This window comes from Lycium barbarum, chromosome 4, assembly GCF_019175385.1.
Source record: "Lycium barbarum isolate Lr01 chromosome 4, ASM1917538v2, whole genome shotgun sequence".
NCBI classification, from domain to species: Eukaryota; Viridiplantae; Streptophyta; class Magnoliopsida; order Solanales; family Solanaceae; genus Lycium; species Lycium barbarum.
In genome coordinates, this window is record NC_083340.1 from 107,979,071 (window position 1) to 107,999,075 (window position 20,005).

At 34.5% G+C, this 20,005-nt stretch overlaps 1 protein-coding gene across 2 annotated transcripts; it reads right to left on the minus strand.

The window, feature by feature from the left end:
* Positions 1 to 13,978: 13,978 nt before the first annotated feature.
* On the minus strand, positions 13,979 to 18,620 carry LOC132636201 (uncharacterized). 2 transcript variants are annotated; one of them, XM_060352926.1, is made up of 6 exons: positions 18,468 to 18,620; positions 16,985 to 17,046; positions 16,839 to 16,897; positions 16,386 to 16,435; positions 14,490 to 14,629; positions 13,979 to 14,414 (listed from the first exon to the last, which is right to left on the minus strand). In XM_060352926.1, the coding sequence occupies exons 2-6, from the start codon at positions 17,002 to 17,004 to the stop codon at positions 14,213 to 14,215; spliced, it is 471 nt and encodes a 156-aa protein (XP_060208909.1). In that variant the 5' UTR covers positions 17,005 to 17,046; positions 18,468 to 18,620; the 3' UTR covers positions 13,979 to 14,212. The 2 variants fall into 2 exon arrangements, with proteins under 2 accessions (XP_060208909.1, XP_060208908.1); XM_060352925.1 differs by having other exon boundaries at positions 14,490 to 14,632; positions 18,468 to 18,617.
* Positions 18,621 to 20,005: the final 1,385 nt, after the last annotated feature.

Below are 20,005 nucleotides of genomic sequence, written 5' to 3' on the forward strand. Positions count from 1 at the left end.
TTATACTTGTTTGATTGATTTGGATTGTTTATATATCGAAACTTGACATACTTGGGTTTAGATGCTTCAACCTAGGTGATGACGGATACCTGTTTCTGATTGTGTTTGACATATACTTGTTGATTTATTTGACTATCCTGCTTTATTGTCTGAATTATGTTAGCTATACTTAGTCGGCCGATGATACCTACCAGTACTGTTGTTTTGTACTGACCTGCACTTGCTACATTCCTTTATGAATGCAGAGTATCAGGTTGGGTCTACTTCCATCTCTCGTGGCTGATAGTCGCCTTCAGCATAGTATCGAGTTTCCAGGGTGAGCACGAGACGTTCGTTGCCTTGAAGACTCTACCTATTTATGTCTTACTATTTCTATTCTGAGACATAGACAGATTTATATATTATTATATTCTAGACTTGTATATTTTTCATTAGATGCTCTTGTATGGCTTAGACCAGACCCTGGGGGTATTTTCCTTATTCCGCACTATTTCTATTATATTATTGTGAGACTTACGAAATTTCTCTATTCTGCCTAATTGATTTATTTGTTTATGTCTTTACTTATCGTTGGATTGACGGTTCGCTTACCGAGGTGGGAAAGGTAAGTGTCCACATGACTTAACCAAATTGGGTCGTGCCAAAGGGTCCTTAATTACCATTTGTATAAGCACTTTCAACTAATCATCAAACTTGGCAATATTTTACAATTTATAGCATTTTAAGGAAAAAGGCGTTCATGTAATTTTAGGCTCTAAATATGGAAAAAAGTTGATACCTAATATCTCCTATATTCCCTCGTTCACTTTCAAATTTCTTTCTGTCTCTAAACAACTTTTAGTTTGAAGTGCCTATTTTTTGTCATTACCACTCTCAAAGTGTCGATGCTTCGATTACAGGCAGTGTTTTAAAAGGCGGGGGCATTTATGTATCCATCGGCGAGGTGTAAGCCCCGAGGCACGGGGTGTAAGCCCCATGAATATTTAATTTTTAGTATTTTATGAAATAATATAATTACGATACATATTCTTAAATGGGTAAAACTACATTAAAAAAAAATTGTAAATAAATGAAATTTCTCTCTCTATATATGTGTGCTTGATCCTCACAAGAAACTAATCAAAGCAATCCATTATACGCCACTTACAACTTGTAAATATATATAACATAATTTTACAAGTATAAACAATGCAATGAAATAAAAGCTATTATGAAATGCAAATCAACTTATGCAAATCAACTCTAACATCTTAACTTTCAAACAATGAAAAAATCACAATTTCTTAAAACAATATTACTACCATATTATTCATTTTATCTCCCTATAAGCAAATAATCAATAACCTTTATCAGTATTATAATTAAAATGTAACTCCTTCATGAATAAAAATAAAATTACTTTCAAACAGCGAAATACTAAAATATGATAATTTTGATACATAGGACGAAAGACCAATGACAAGTGAAAATGTACCATTCAGGCTTCAGCTATGTATTTTTTTAAAAAAAAATATTAAGTGATATTCAATCTCACGATGTTCTCAAATAGTAAATATGCAATATTACGACTTGATATTTGAGTTAAACCCAATCTTCTTATTTCTATAGATGAAAATTGTTAAGTATCATTCATTTGTTAAATAATTGTGAGGGTCGACGGTTTTAATTAAGGAATTTAACATATAATTTGTGTAAAAAGTGTTAGCCGAGCCCTGAGCGTTGGGCGTTGGGCGTGTTTAGGGCGTACAATCGGGTGTTTAGGGCGTAAGCCTCACAGGAACTAAGCTCCGCACGTGAGTCCCGAGGCGTTTTGCCATTGCCCGCCCCAAGACGAGCCCGGAAACTGCCTTTTAAAACACTGATTACAGGTCCAAATATCTATCTCAAACTGCCGTTTTGGAGTTGGTTTCACCATCAACCGCCATTCATCTCAAAAGTGCCAATTGGTTCTTTCCTCTTTGTTAGCTTTCGTTTTTCTGAGTATTTCCCTATAATCTAAGAAAGAGTGATAGTTGTTGCTATTGATTTCGGTGAGGGTTCGAATTTTGATTTGCATGAATTACCTAAGAAGAACAAGTTAAGGGTACTTCTAATTAAATCGGAAATCGGAAAATATGATAATGTGGGGGGATCTCCTCCAACAACCTGCAGTGAGATTAGATAAAAATGTGACACGATAGGTAAAATGTGAGTACTGTATTAGTAAAAGTGCACAAGGCCCCCTGTTAAAAAATTTGCTAAAAACATTGATGTTGTGTAGGAGAGCCTTATCAATGTTCATGCGTTGTGATGACTCCAAATTTATTATTCAAAGATCAGATGCAAAAGTGATAAAACAACATGTAAAATTACGAGAAACTAACCCTCTGTTTGGATGGTTGTTTCCCGTGGTTCATTAATGTACAGTATGGTATGATACAGTATAGTGTTGTATTGTATTGTACTGTATTAATGAATACAATGTTTGGATAGACTGTATCGTTTGTTGTGGTTTAATAACATTTGTATTGTTTGATTTGACTATATGATACTGTATAATAACTTGTAAGTTTACTAAAATACTCTTAACTCTTAATTAGAAATAATTTATATATATTAATAAAACTCAGGTAAAGAATAAAATAGGAAATTTAAAAATAAGTAGGTAGTGGGTGGGGGAGGGGTGGGTGGTGTGAGGTGGGTGATTGTGAGATGAGAGTGGGGGTAGTGGGTAGTAGGGTGGGGGTGAGTGGTTGTGGGGTTGGGGTTTGGGTTGGGTGGTGGTGAGGGGTAGTGGGTAGGGGTGGGTAGTGTGGGATAAGGGTAGGGGTGAGTTGTTGTGGGGTGGGGTTGGGCAATGGTGAAGCATAGTGGGTGGTGGGGTGGGTGGCAGAGGAGTGGGGTAGTTGGGGTGGGGGTGGGCGGTAGGGTGGGGGTGGGGTGAGTGGCAGGGGGTGGGTGGGGGTGAGTGGTAGCGTGGGGTAGGGTTGGGGTGGGGTGAGTGGTAGGGTGGGGTGGGGTGGGGTGGGGTGGGGTGGATGGTGGAGGGTGGCGGGTATAATGGAGAAATGAAATACGTAACCACGGAAAAATCACCAAATCCGTGGTTTCAAAAATTGGGACTTTTCATGGTTATATAACCATGGAATGAACCACATACCACATAATTTTAAGAACAATAGAAACAAACATGATTTTCAAAAAACCATACATTAATGAACCACGGGAAACCACCATCCAAACAGAGGGTAAGCGTTTAGTCACAAAGTTGGCATGGGGATTGGCTTTAGAACGTGAAGCATTAGAGTTCTTGTCTGCGCTGATTGCAGCATTCGTATCAACCTTTCACACTATTCATTTGTAAATCCTTGTGAATTCATAAATCTAGCTATAGCATGTTGGAAATCTTATGGAAAATACTTGATCACGAACGCTGCAGGGAATTCTTCATAGCTTGAGGCATGTCAATTAAGACACTGTCCTTAAGGATATTTCACCTAGTGTGGGTGTATCCCCTAGGATTCAACAAGCTATTCTAATACCAAACTAGGAGCCAGAATCTAATAATGATTTCACAAAGAAGAAAACCCAGCATAAAAGAAGAAGGTGGTAGAATCTGTGTTCATCTGTATCTCTAAAAGAAGAAGAACTTGTGTATATTTATATGAGAAAAACTATCTTATGAGATGGACCAATATTGCCCAAACGGTCACAGAAATTGATGACAATAAAGAGGAGGAATGAAGGCAATAAAAGGTAGTAAAAGAGTGTTAAATCTGTCTATAGAAACGTTAGAGAAATAAATAATAGTATTATGTCATTAACCACCCATTCAAGAATAATAAGTGTTGAATGGAAACCAATGTAATATTTGGATTAGAAATAATGCCTAATAAAAGCTAGTCAATGACCAAATTAAATTGCCAGAAAACCTTTGCAACAGTCATGTTTTTCCCATCGAGAAAGCCATTAAAGCAAATTAACTGTAGCATCAAATCTTTTGTTTCAAATACTAACGTTAGTAACACATAATTAAGATACCATCTTTTTGAGATAATAGATATTTTTTCAAAAATCCCCCACATATCTCAAAAAAACAAATATTAAAGAATAGAAAGAAACATGAAGGTTTGCTAAGTTTTCACATAGAGTACAATGTATCGAATCTAGTGTCCCGTAGATTATGAACCAGACCTAGATAAAACAAGTTTAAACTTATCAGAACAATTGGTGAAGTTCAGAACTTCTATGAACCAAGAATTCTTTTGTAAGTCCGGGGTCTTATTCTATCACATTATACTAACACAATCTTTGTTGTTATCGTGGTTTTGCGCTAAGAGGTCAGGCGCGTGTCCTGGTATTATGAGTGCTCTAGAAATCCGTCACAATTCATAGGAGCGGCACCACTCCATACTCATATAGGTCCACTAATCAAGTGTATTTAGCAGAGCAATACACCGCCTATAAAGGATATAGTAACGGATTAAGAGTTTATAACTCATCCCTCACTATACCTTGCAAAACTGCACTATATTCACACACCATAGGAAGGAACATAATCTAATAGTGCACTTTTGATCAACTAATGACTTGTTATTACCCATATGAACCTAATTCATGGGATCTCCAATCACATAGGTTGGGTTACCATCATTGTTAATCTTCTTAAATGACAAAAATCTCAATCCCCTCGATGTTGTTTTTAATCTTGTGAATCGGCCAAATTCACCTCAAACTTCACACAATTATAAAAATCATCACAACTCACAACAACTGCTCTTATCATAATATGTCGACACAAACAAATATTGCTTTTGTTCAAATTTAAATACTTGCTAATAGCTTTTTAACCACCCTGTCTCATAACCAACCAACTCCAAAGCCTCAAATCAGATATCATTATCTATATAATTATGCTTTGTTTGGTTATTTCACCTCCACGAAAGGTGAACACACCTCATCTGAATCGAAAATCCAGTTATCATCATTGTATCTCTCTAATACAACGGAAAATCCACTTAATACCATGATTCATGGTATCTCTCAGATATTATTTTTGCAAAAATAGAATTGATTTCATAATCAATGACTTTTTTCCAAAACATTATTTTAAAAACCCTTTGAATTATAATACCAAGTAAAATATTATCACTTTTAAAACATTCTCTCAACATAATTCTAGTAAGACAACCCCACATTTTAAAAAAAGTTTAAAATAAGGGAACAATATTTTCATAACTCATAAGCTATCGTAACCCCCACATTTTCAAATATTTTAAGATAAGGAAATAATACTTTCATAATCATAAGAAGTATTATTAATTTCTCATAAGACATTTCATCTTATAAATAACAAGTTAATAATATAACTTCACTCAAGTAATAATGTAAAATTTACTCACACGATGTCATCATCAACAAAATCAATAATATAAAGCTAGGCATAGATAAGGTGATGTGACACCTCTCTATGACCACCATTCCTATTTATCTTTTTTCTCATTTTTTTGCATTTTTCCCCTTATTTGATTTTCAAAAATTCTACAAAAATAATAATTAAATACACCTTTTTTACTATCAGTTACTTACTGTGTCTTTATGGTAGAAACAACACATTTAGGCCTCATTTGTTTGCACTTAATGGAGGTCTGAATCTGAATGGTTCAGACCTTATACCATTAAGTGCATTTGTTTACATTAAGATCTAATAACTTATTTGGTCTGAATAGGTTTTAATCATTAAGATCTTGAACAAAGTCTGAATATCATTAAGAGGTATTTTTTTTATGAATAATTTTTACCACCGGCTCCACCCCAACACCTCCACTCACCAGCAACAGCACCCCAACCACCTACCCACCCCCACCCCAACAACCCACCCACCATCACCACCCAAACCCCCACCCCTACCACCCCCACCCCAACAACCCACCCACCCACCATCACCACCCACCTATCTTACCCCCAACCACCCTCCTCACCAACACACCATCACGACTCACCCCACCACTACCACCCCTCTCCCCCCACTCACCACCACCAACCTACCTTACCCCCAACCACCCCCTCACCACCACCTTACCCCAGACCCACCACACTACCACCACCACCCACCACCCCTACCCCACCCAACCCACCACCACACACTTACCCCACCTACCACCACTACAAAGCATCTCCACCATCACTAGCAAACATAAATGTTTCATTTTTTTATCAAATAATATTTTTATTTTATTAAATTTTTATTTAGTTACTTTTTTATTTGAATTGTATATTTATTATGTTTAAATAAATATGTTCTGCACATTCAGATGTTGAAAAGCAAACAATCTTAATCATTCAATGTTCAGATCTAGAGATAACATCTTAATCATTCAGAATTCAGATGTGCATTCAGATTCAGACGTCTTAATCTTAATGAAAACAAATGAGGCCTTAGTGTATCTTTATGGTAGCAAAACAAACGGCTAATGAAAAACGTATATGCAGTATTTGGAACTCTTATGACTCATAATAAATATGGAATTCCAAAAGTCTTTATAGATACTCATGATTCCCTTAACGCCCCAAACCTTGTCTTTATATACACTCCTGAAACCCTTGATTGCTTGGTGATAACATTCGATCGCAACAATGGCTAAAATAAGAATAGAGGAAGAAAAATGGTACGTAATGTTGTGGCTAGACATCTTTTCCTTCTTTTTAAATTTTTGTGATAACAGTAGAGAATTTCTTCTGTTAATTTTGTACTAGATAATTACTGGAACTATATTTATACTGAGGTGTTTAATTTGCAAATGATCCTTGGTTGACTGATTCTTTAAATTTGATTGTTTTCATGGCAACAGTGTGCACTAAACCTTTCTGAAGATCAGTTGACCCCCCAGTCATGTAACACTATGTTTGTGTACTATATTTTTCATGTATCCCTAACGACATATTTTTATCTTTGATCTTTTTCATGATAAATTTAATCACCAATATGCTGTGTTCGAAATGCAATTGGTTTAACAATTGTAGTTCTCATTGTACACGAGAACTGATGCTTCTTATTCAACATAGGATAAATTTTTGAAGAAATTTCTAAAGAGTGGATTATACATTAATGTTATGTGAGAATACTCCAATGTTTCAAGTTCCGTGACAAATTCTATACATGATTTAATCGCTTAAATATCATACAAATACTGAAATACTATTTTAGTGAGATTTGTTTTAAACGTTTGACCCGAGAAAATCTTTGAAATGTCCACAAGTACGACCTTGCATTGTTTGTTTCGGGTGAGGGATTTAAAAGGAGGGGGGGGGGGGGGGGGGGGGGGGGGCAATTCGCAGAATTGCCTTTTTTTTGGGGTGGTATTTAAATTTTGCCCCTCATATTTGTGGTCTTTAAATTTTGCCTTTCGGCTAAAACCCATAGGTTCTGGGTTCGAACTCCCGCTCAGTCAAAATTTTTAAAAGCATTTGCAAAGCAGAGTTTAAATTTCGCTATGCCCCCTCCGGCAGACTTTTAGTCATGTTTAACTAAAAGTCTGCCAGAGGGGGCAGACTTTGCCTTGAAGCATATATACGTATTTTTTTTTAACTTTTCAAGGTAAACTTTTAGTAATGCCTTAACTAAAAGTGTGCCCCATAAAACATAACTAAAAGTATGCCCCATAAGGCGTAAGTTTTCCTTAAGGCATAACTAAAAGTTTGTCTTATAAGGCAAAGTTTAAACTTTGCTATGTCCCCTCCGGCAGACTTTTAGTTGTGTTTAACTAGAAGTCTGCCGGAGGGGGCAGACTTTTAGTTGTGTTTAACTAAAAGTCTGCCGGAGGCAGACTTTGCCTTGAAGCATATATATATATAAGGTAAACTTTTAGTTATGCCTTAACTAAAAAGTGTGCCCCAAAGACATAACTAAAAGTATGTCCATAAGACGGAACTTTTTCTTAAGGCATAACTTAAACTTTGCCTTATAAGGCAAAGTCTATGCCTTAAGAAAAGTTCTTGCCTTATGAGGCATAATTTTGTTATGCCTTAACTAAAATTCTGCCCCATAAGGCATAACTAAACTATGTCTTGGGAAAAATTCTGCCTTATGGGGCAGACTTTTAGTTATGCCGGATCCGGCATAACTTTAGTTTTTCCTTAAAGATTGTATGCTGGATCCGGCATACACTCCCCCAGTCCTGCCTGGCGAAATTATTTTTTATTTTATGCCTGAGCGGGGGTTCGAACCCAAAACTTCATGTATTCGTCCACCTTTCTAAGCAAAGGGCAAAACTTAAAGACCACAAATATGAGGGGCAAAATTTAAAGACCACCCCAAAAGAAGGGCAATCCGCGCAAAAAAATGGGGGGGGGGGGGGGGGGGGGGAGGGTTGGAAACGCATTTTTCACGTTTTCTACAGAAATACATAAACACACACAGATCCAGAATGTCTGTCTTAACATATATCCACTAACTAATGAATAAGTTGGCTAATTTTCTTTATTTTTTAATAGGAAAAAGTAGTGCGTGACAATATACAGTGAACTGAATATTAAGCTTAGCTTTACTTGCTTTTTGTTGTCTATATTTAGGAATCAAATGTTCATTTCAATCTGAGTTGAATTATAAGATTAAAATTTTTAGGATGTGGAATTCTATTAACATGAAGAAGAAAAAAGGATGCTTAGTTAAAATGTGATTTTTATACATGCAGTAATTTAATATTACAAGTTTTTTCTTATTTTTGTATATATATATTAATTTTAGAAATGATCATTTCACAGTTTCATCCATATATTAATGACCGCGCGAAGATAATTTTACTAGTATTTGAAGAAAGCAATATGAGAAAAGTAAGCATTAAAACTAAATATTTTCGTCATTTATTTGAAAATAGTAAGCACAAATAAACTATGATTACAATATCCATTGCTCATAGAAATATTATTTTGGTTGACACAACCTTATCATACTCAAATAAAACCTTCAATTTTTATTTTATTTTTCAAATGTGAGTTTAAGAAGAATATTTTTCTTTTCAAGTACTACCCAAATTCTTGAATCACCAAGATAAATAAATCACTCTTCTTCTTCAACTTGGGTTTAAACCACAAAATTATTATTTTTTAGCACAAAGATGCTTAGTAGCACCAAAGTCGTCTAACACCCAGTGTGTGATATTAACCACAAGATTCATCACTTGAGAAATGACCACAATAATTACATCATCCGCTTAATCAAATATATTTTTCCTTAGCGGGATTATCATTTCTCCGAATCTTTTTCTACATTGAGGAATATATGATGGCTTATTGTGCACAAACAATTATTATTTCCAGTAAAGTTTGATCGCAAAATAACTCATAGTTAGATGAAGAAAAATCAGTCATTATTCAACATTCCAATTGACCAAGAGTTATGCAAAGATTATTTTTATATCATAAAGTACTTCCACCAAAATGTACTATACTTAGGTTCTCCAATATATAAACTAGTGTCGCCACAAGAATCACAAATTTGGTAAGGCTCTTATGTATTGACATTAAAAATGACTATTTTGATACAGTCAGATTATAATCGCTCATTTGGTCACTCATGATCTCTAGCGACAAAAGTAAACCATAAAATATTGATCCATTAGAAAATTAAGTTCTACCACTACTCAAAACAAATAACATATTGCCCCTTTAAAACGTTAAGAAAGAAATTTTAAAACACTCAAGATAATAAGAACTACAAAAGCATCTCTTACAAAATTAAAGAGATAACATGCAGTTTCTTTCTTAATACAAAATGCACATACGTTAATTGCGCGCTACAAATCCACATCAGTAATTTACGTACAGCCCCAAACACTAATAGAATTAGAAGGAGATTATATGTATCATCTTAAGGCCAAAGTTTATCTGCCTATTATATTCTCATGAGAATAAGCATGAAATAATTAATATTATTGAGGAGGTATTAGTTCAATTACGTGTACCTGACACTTAGACACTTAGATATAATGTTACGCAAAGATATATCAAGTGGAAGATGTTACCGTCCGTGTTTAAAGTCCGATCCATTAGAATTCCGTAAGTAGTATTCTCCATAAGAACAAAGCGAGAATTATCCTTAAGATTGTTGGAAATTTTATGAAAAATATTTGATCACGAACACTGTAAGAAATTCTCCGTAGCTTGAGGCACGTCAATTAAGGCATTATCTTTAAGGATATTTCACCCGGTGTGGGTGTATTCTTCAGGATTCAACAAGCTCTTCTAGTACAAAACTAGGAACCAGAATCTAATAAAGATTTTACAAAGAAGAAAACCCAACATAAATGAAGAAGTGGGTAGAATTTGTGTTCATCTATATCGCTAAAAGAAGAAGAACTTGTGTATATTTATATGAGAAAAACTATCTTATGAGATGGACGAATATTGCTCAAACGGTCACAGAAATTGATGACAATAAAGAGGAGGAATGAAGACTATAAAAGGTAGTAAAAGAGTGTTAAATCTTTCTATAGAAACGTTAGAGAAATAAATAATGGGTGAAAATGATTTTCACCTCCAACTTTGCTTTAAAAATCAAGCTTCCCCTCAACTTTGAACAATAGTCATTCTTCCCTCTTTATCCTAATTGACTTTCTTAAATTCCTAGTCTACCCTTACATTATCAACTTGTCTTTCTTTTTCTTTTACTTCTTTAAAATAATGATTTTTTTTAATCTCTTTAATCTATGTGACAAATTTTCTTTAAGAAATTAAATATTATTTTCGAGATAGAAGAAAAAGTGAGAAATACTAGTTAAGTATATAATTTAATGTCATTCTATAATGAAATAAATGAGAAAAATAAGAATTTTTTATTAATCATAATCAAAATTCTAATATCTTATACAAGTATAAATAACAGGTAATAATAACTTTATAAATATATTTCAATGCAAGTAATACAAAATAATTAATAAAAATAGAGGTATATTCTATAACAAATTCCTAAAATATTATCTATTTATATTATAAATGAATTTTAAATTATAATTTAAAATATTCCATTAATGACAACCAAAACTCGTTTGCATATTGACAACAGAGAATAAAAGATAAGTGAAACTTGAGTATACAGACATATGTAAAAATAATAGGTAATATGTATGCAAGTGCGGGCTCATGCATGTTCATACATAATATATACTTAATCCATATAATATTAAATATCAAACATAAAAGGTAACATTAGATTTTGTGATAAATTCATAAAAGGATTATTCTACTTATAATATGAATTTCAATAAATAAATAAATAAAAAAACTATACATACCTAGGTTAAAATAATAAATTTTATATAATATAAAACATATTACATAGATGGAGGAGCGAAAATGTCAAGGCAAAATAGACACTGCATAAGAGAAAGGGGAAAGAATGACTATTGTTCATGGTTAAGGGGAGAGTTTGATTTTTAAAGCAAAGTTGAAGGGTGGAGGGTGAAAATGATTTTCACCGAATAAATAATACTCCATCCATTCCATATTAAGTGATCTTTTAAGTTTTTTATTTTGTTTCAAAATAAGTGACACTTTAGGATTTTAAGAAGAAATTAATCCTATTCTCGCAAACTTACCCTTATTTATAATTAAGAATTATTAAATAACTTTTCTTTTTCTAAGCATTAATTAGGGTAAGTTAGTAAAAACACTCATAATTTTTTAGGAGTAAGTAATTTCTTAAAAGGTGTACATGAGCTAAAAGAGTCACTTATTATGGAATGGAGGGAGTAAGTATTATGTCATTCACTACCCATTCAAGAATAATAAATTGAATGGAAACCAATGTAATGTTTGGATTAGAAATAATGCCTAATAAAAGCTAGTCAATGACCGAATTAAATTGCCAAAAAACCTTTGCAACAGTCATGTTTTTTCCCATCGAGAAAGCCATTAAGGCAAATTAACTGTAGCATCAAGCACACAATTAAGATACCACCTTTTTGAGATAATAGATATATTTTCAAGATAGTATTCCCAAAAGTTTCTCCAATACTATTTATGTTTCTACCTTCTGTAATACTTGCATTAGCCTGATCATTTTCACAAGTCCTTTTAGACTTACTACTAACTTTAAAAATTGCGGGTGGCCAACCAACTTATAGCACTTCTCCCTCACATGTCCTTGTTTCTTTAGATCAAAATATGTTGTTCCTTTTCATATTTGGGTTAGAGCACAATAAAATAAAAAAATAAAAAAATAAAAATTGCACTCTTGACTGCACATCTTAATATTATTGAGTATATCCCATATCTTTTTGAGCTTGGTGAAGTAGCCAACAACACCGATCACTAGTTCCTTGATAGATCGATGTTATTTATTTCCTTCTGCAACTGGAACTTTTTGGTGTCATTTGTTTGTTCATAATTTTTCCTCCAGTTCATTTTAAATATTCTCAGTTGCATGGGAATAAATCACTCTCTGCAATTTCTTTGCTTAGAGAGTTCAATAATCAGGCCAATACCATGTCATTGCACCTTCTCCATTGTTCGAAAATAAGTGCCTTCATGCTAGCCTTTTACATGCTCCATTGATAAATCCTAATACGGTTTTAGTAGAATGTGAGATTACTACTACTCTTTTTCTGTTTTTGTAACTTGTTTAGTCAAAACTGATAATTTTTTCGACTCATTCCAGGTGACATGAGGAGGTAAGAAAATAAGAATGGCTCTGCATTCATCATTTTACAGGAAGCATGCTCGGAAGTTCAAAGAAATCATTTTCATTAGATGTTTCTATGAAATAAGATGGACTCACAATGGGAAGAAAATAGAAAGCAAAACCAGATAATTGAAAATATCTCGTTTATATTCTACTTTGATACATGAAGGGGGGGGGGGGGGGGGGAGTGGGGGAAGGACGTTAGAAATGTTTTCTTGTAACGTATATCTCATTATATTCTTTATACACTTGAATACAAGATGAAATTGGAAAAGAAGACTCCAAACAAATTTCTGTAAAAGGCTTATCGAGACATCTAAAACTTTATATTAAGCGATAATGACTAATTTCTACAATCAATTTTCAAATTCAATAATGAATGGACCGTCAAATTCACCATTAACCCTCTTAAACCTAGGCCAAAATCTCAACATTTCCAATTCAAATCTATTAATCCAGGTGTTAAAATCAATGAGAAATCAATATATTAATTTAATTCCAAGTGGAAAACACTTACCTAATACTTAATAGTTTGAGATGAAAATCCACATTTGAATTGCCAAAAATCAACTCTCCAACTTCCAAATACCTTTTGCAATAATAAATTCCTGATGTGTCCATTTAGATACTGCCAATGATCCCCTCTTCGCGACCACATTAAGGACCCTCGCGATTGTGACGTGCGACGAATAACCTATGTGATCGCAAAGAACACCAAGCGAACGCGATGAGAACCGAGCCAACCCTTCACGACCGCTAAGGTCTACTGATGCACCATAGAGAAAAAAATTGGTGCAATTCAAGTGTTATTTTGGCATTCGGAACTCATCTGAACACCTCGGTCCCAATCCGAACATACAGGCAAGTCCAAAATCATCATAGGAACCTTCAAGCCATGACAACTCCTTCATACATGACCTTTATGACATTTATATATTTAATATGAATTCATTTCTTCTCCATCACCCACCAAAGGACCTTGTGTGATACTCTTATCGTAAGTTATGTCTAGATCAATAAACACCATGTGTAGATCTTTCTTCTTTTCGCAATAGATTTCCATCAATCTTCATAATAAGAATATAGCCTCCGCTTAAAATCTTCTTAGTACTCTATCATACCCCATAAAACTTTGCAGTTCCAATTTAGTGTTTTATGAAGCTCTTTGACAGGATAATGCTCAGGCTTTTCGTAGTTCTACACTAAAAACAAACTTGACCCCTTGCTCTATCTTTTTGGTATCTTACAAGCATTAACTTGGCAAATAATCGGCACTTTGTGTAATTTCTGAATCATTTTTTTCTTAACAAGTCACAAACATCGTGAACACTTACTTCAATTAATGGTAACTCAAATCATCAACGCAATCAAAATAATCCTGCCCGATAAGAGACAATCACTTTTCCTACAAGTTCCTGGCAAGATCATAGCGATAAATAGCTGCTAGTTTAGTGGCACTATGAACACAGACCAACACACCAAAATTTGGCAAAATGGGGATCCTTACCAGGGGAAGGGGGGAAAAAAGAGAGAGAGAGAGAGTTCAAGAACACATTACATCTCCATTGACTGTAGCCCGGCTGGGGCTTTAGACTTCTTTTTTCCTTTTCTATTTCCATTTTTATTTTCCCTTCTTTTTGGCTTTTCATCCACGGTAGGCTGTGTGCTTTGCAAATGTTGATGAATGGCACCTAATGGATCTGACTGGAAAGCAGGATGATTAATAACTGCTCGTAACTGATTACCTTCCTTCAACCTGTTGGGAGTAGACATTCTCAAGACAATTTGTTCTATCAAAATTTGAAAGATAAACAAAGTTTTAAGTACTCACACTAAATTTTTCCTAGTTTTACTTTTCAACTTGAACTCTACAGGTTTTTGCTGCTGAGAGGTGTTCAACTCGGGGAGAAACTCCGTAAGTGTAGAAAGATCATAAGCCTTCAATTTCTTTTGCCTGCTTCTTACTTTCTTCTTCTGGCAGAAAAACAAACACCTATTCAGTAAAATAAAGGGGTTATACCTTTTAAATTTTAACTATTCAATTCATTAACAGAGAACTGTTGCACTATGTTATATTGTATCATGCAACCAACTCCAATATCATGAAGTGTTATCCTCCAGTCATCGCGGAGTAAAACCACTGTCGGCTCTCCCTTAAAATACACTGAACAAACCATGAAGCTAGATGCAAATTTTTGGATCTAATAATCAAGAGTTACTGAAACCCCGTGAAAGTATTTGGGATGAGCTGGCACTGACATTTTAGAGGTGCATGAAAATGGGGGAAAAAAGGAAGTAGGAAGTTATTTTTAGGGCTAGATAGCATGTTGGCAACTAGAACTTACCTCGACATTTATTTGCAGCTTAACAATAATGACAATGAACTAAAGGACAAACTCAAAAGTGCAAGTACTGTAGATATGGAGATTCAGAATTGCAAAAGAATACAGCGACGCACATAAATATTCAACTTCAAGGAACCACTCCTATATCTCAATTGACATATTAACTGAGGTGAAAACACATCATACAACTTAAGAAAATGACTTCCCAAAAATCTTACAGCATCTCTTGGGAATGTCATCCCATTTAGAGCGTCAAAAGCAGAAAGATGAGACTTCTTAGACCACTACACTCAAGCTGTCACCTTTAGAAGAATTCATCAAAATTAATATGGACACTAGACATCAATGCATAATCTTGTTCAAATTTTTATTTGTTCACAGTTGAAGTCAAATATAGGGAGCACCCACATAGACTGTATGCTCCTACATTTTCTGCTGTAAACAAGCGTTCATCCAGGATTAGCATGTTTCCCCATATGTTAAACTACAGCACGTGAAACTAGTACAACAGAGTTTAAAGTAAAGCAGAATTGGCCTTTCTTCTAAATCTTTTGCTTCATCTATTTTTGGATATAGCAAAGAGGCAAAATATATTAGGAGCATCATTCATTTCTACAGTTCTATTTTAGCAGCACAGCAGAAAATCTACTGTGGTACCAAACCTAGAAACCAGTAAGAGCCCGTTTGGATTGGCTTATAAGTTGGCTTATAAGCTGTTTTCAGCTTTTTTGAGTGTTTGGCTGGCCAGCTTAAAGTCATTTTATGCTTAAAATAAGCTCAAAAAAATAATTGGACCCATTTGACTTAGTTTATCTAAAGCAGCTTATAAGCCAAAAAAAATAAGTTGGACTACCCCAACTTATTTTTTTCAGCTTATAAGCTGCAAACAGCTTTAAGCTGTAAGCCAATCCAAACGGGCTCTAAATCTGAAAATTTGCTTTGGACTTTTTGACAACTGAAAATTTGGTCACTGAACAAAATATAAGATGTGGACCAAGTACTGATTACCGTGTCCTGCATGCAGCTACGGCATGGCCTGACTCATCATTCAAACTTTTGATATCTTCAGAAGATGTAATACTCTAAGTATATGGCCAACTAACACTCGGTATAACATGGACAAATAATTTAAGAGTAGCCAACGAAACAAGCGTAGAACATGAAATTTGTAAATATTGAAACATGATTAAGTACAACAACAATGAATTCGTCCAAACTTGGGATCGGACTGCAAGCCCTACATCAAGCAAGCTTTAGAAAAAGAAAAGAGCATGCCTAGAGACATCTCAAGTTAGAGACAGGACAGCTAAAGTCACCAACGATTATAACCCTAAAACAATTACCAAACTTTCCAAAAAACAAAGATGGCCAAGAACACAAACCTTAGCAATAGCCTTCTGCGCACCTAACGAAGTAACTGTCTGTCTAACCTCTGTACAAAGAACCATTCGAAATTTCCAGTTAAAATAGGCATAGAAGAATGCACCAGTTATCAGTAGATAAAGGCATGAGCAAATAAGACGCCAGAAAGATGGCATCAATCCTCAATTACTCAAAACATGGTCGAGAATCTAGAGACATTTTATCACAAGGAAATTTCCAGCCAGTCAAGTCATACACAACTAGCCGCTTCATAGGTTCTATCTAATTACCAACAGAAAACAAGGCACTAAAATTAAAAAAAAAAAATCATTAAACATAGAGCAGAATATAGTTCCTGGAAAATAATATGTCAACAATCATATGTTTGCATAAAAATATGTGAATTCCAAATAGATATGCCAAAAAGGAGAACAACTATCATAGAAAATACATGAATAGGTCAAGTAAATTACTAGCATAGAATTCCAGCTTCTTTTCGAATTTACGTTCAGCTCGAGTGGGAGCATCTCCGCTGAAATACAAAACAAAAAGAGTTAGAGACAGAGAGATAAAAACAAAGGGCAACAGATATAAAGGGCTTAATTATTTAAGTTCTCACCGTGAGGTTGTCTTCCCCATGCTTGACAGGGAGGTAGAAAGAGCGGCCTTTGCTGTTGAAAGCTAGGGCAAAAACACAGGGAAAATATATTAATTTTAATATAATAAAAATTTAAAGGAGGACTCTTTTTAACTTGGCTCGCACAAATGATTTTTGCTTGAATTTTGGGCTAAAATCATCCCATAACTATGACTCAGACTTAGGTTACATCCTTGTGCTATAATAGTGAACAAAAAACATCCTTTTAATATCTAATATATCCTTCCGTCAATTCCTGTTAAAAAGCAGTAGAAATATGTGCCAAAAACATGACTTCCACTCTTGCTCCCTCATCAGACTTTTCTTTCCTTTTAAATAGTCAAGAGTTTTGGGAAGAAAAACATCTGCTCCAACTCTCCTACATCATTCATAACCAAATGAAGGAGCTATGACTTTGACTTTATTTGTCTTCCAGGATATAGTTGCACCTCTCTGGATAAGGTAGAAGTTAAGGTAAAAGCCTAACGTAAACTGGGAAGGAGCATAGACGAGCGAGCAGAGACTACCCGTTCATGTGATCTGAACACTTTCAGGAGAAGTGGTTACAGGAATGAGAAGCAATTGGTGAAGAAGTATCCATGGTTCAACAAGATCAACGGAAGTTTCAAAGAGAAAATAATGAGAAATTGAAATAGCAGTGGAAGCAGGGGCGAATCCATTCATAAAAAATGGGTCACGTGAACACATGGTCACCCGACTAAACTCGATATATTATGTATATAATCCTTAAAATATATCTAATATTAACTGAAGGAACACATGATCAAACTGGACTGAAAGGAGCACCAGTTAAGTGCTGCCTGCCTTTAACGCCTCAAGGTTGTGGGATTGAACCCTACTAAATGCACCTTTGTATCTTTTTATTAAAAAAAAAAAAAAAAATCTAAGGCGAACTCATCCTCTTGAAATCCTAGATTCGCCTCTGAGTGAAAGTAGTTGTTTTATGTTACATTAAACTTGCTTGAACTTGTTGTGTTAGACTCATTTGGTATGTTTTCAAGTTGGATAAAAAGTACTTCGAATTTATTTATTTTTCTTTTTGACAACTTACCTCACAAAGATAGGGGTTGTGGCATTACACTTGGTATGTTCTTGTTGTTGTTTTTCACACCTTGAGCACTTCAAACAAGCAATAAAGCAGTAGGAAAACCATGAATTGGCACATGTTCAGACTGCAACTTTAGTTTTTTTAACAGGAATTGACACAAGGATGATTCTTGCAATTTAGAAGGATGTTTTTTGCTCACTATTAAAGCAGAAGGATGTAACCTATAGTAAAGGGATGATTTTAGCCCAAAACTCTTTTATGGCGTCGGTTCAATTCAGCTTTTTCTGTTTCGTAAAACTGGAAATCAAAATCGAACTGAAATTACAAAGCCAAGTTATTCAGAAATCAAAAACGAATTCAAACTTGATAATCGACTTTACAAATAGAAAATGTTACCTAGACAAGGTATGAGAAATAGAGAACGAGTGACGGCAACGGCGGGCAATGGGGATGGCGGTAGGCTGACTGTGATGAAGATGAATGTCTTTATTGTTAGTTTTGGACTTGGGTTGTGCCTTTGTGGGCCTCCACTGTCCTGATACTTTATTGGGCTGCGATCTTGTGGTTATGCTAGACTAACGTCTCATTTGTTTCCACATAGTCCATTAAGTGCATTCGTTTGGGCAATTCGCACCATTGCCCCTATCTTGGGGCCGTCTTTAATTTTGCCCCGCAAATTCCTCATCATTAATTTTATACCTTGATGCCCAACTTCTCTAGTACTAAGGCATAACTAAGTTCTACTTTGTAAGATATAATTTATCTTGAGGCATAACTAAATTTTACCTTATAAGGCAAAAATTTTGCGAAACTTTACCCTGCGTTTTTTTACTGAGTTGGGTTCGAACCCAGAACCTCGAGATATTGTTGGTTTTTTTTTTGCACGGAGTGCCCTTCTTTTAGGCTGGTCTTTATATTTTGCCCCTCATTTATGCCTTCTTTAATTTTTGCCCCTGTCGCCTGTTTAATGAAAGTTTTTTGACGAAATTACCCTTACCCCATTAAAACCCTTTCTATTTCGTTATTTGCCCTTTTCTTTTCTTTTCTTTTTTTGCTTCTTCGTTCTTCCTCTGTTTGCGTCTGTCTTATCTGTTCTAAAATTTAGGTACGAATTTAGATCTTTTGCTCGTATCAATATTTGTTTTTATGTTAAATTGTTGTTTGTTGAATTGATATCTTTGTCTTCGTCGTTTTTTATATTTAATTGATCTTTTTTTATTTAAAATATTTTCTAACGTGTTTTGTTAAAGTGTTTGTATGATTTTTTGAACTTTAGTTTCGTTCACCATGTTATATCTTGGTTTTTTTAATGTCGTATTATGAACGTCGTAATATGTTTTAGTTGATTTTGATATGTGCTTTGGTTTTTTCTTTGTTGAATCTTTGAAGTTTTGCCTGTGAACAGCTGTTTTATGTTGTTGGTGTTGTTTTTGTTTAATAATCTGGGTTTTGTGAAGAATGTGTTTGTGTGAGGCGGCATATGCCTGTTCCGGCAGAATTTTTGTTTTTTGAAACTGAATTTATGCCTATTCCGGTATAATTTCGTGATTTAAGTTAGTTTGTATGTGTTTTAATTTTTTGGTGTTTTGTTTTTTGTTAATAATGTTGGTTTTTATGAAAGTTTATATGTTTTCCTGATTATAGGAAAAAAAATTGGCATTTTTTGAAGTTTGGTGGTAATATTTTGTATGAATGAAGTTATTTTGTATGTTTTTTGGTTTTCAATGTGTTGAATATGTTTATTTTTGCCTGTGAACATTAGTTTAAGATTTTTGGTGTTGTTTTTTGTTTAGTAACCTGTGTTTTCATGAAGACTGTGTTTGTCTGAGGCAACATATGTCGGGTCCGGCAGAGTTCTTGGTTTTTTAAACTGAAGTTATGCTTGTTCCGGCATAACTTCATGTCTTGATTTTTTGGTGTTGTCTTGTTAATAA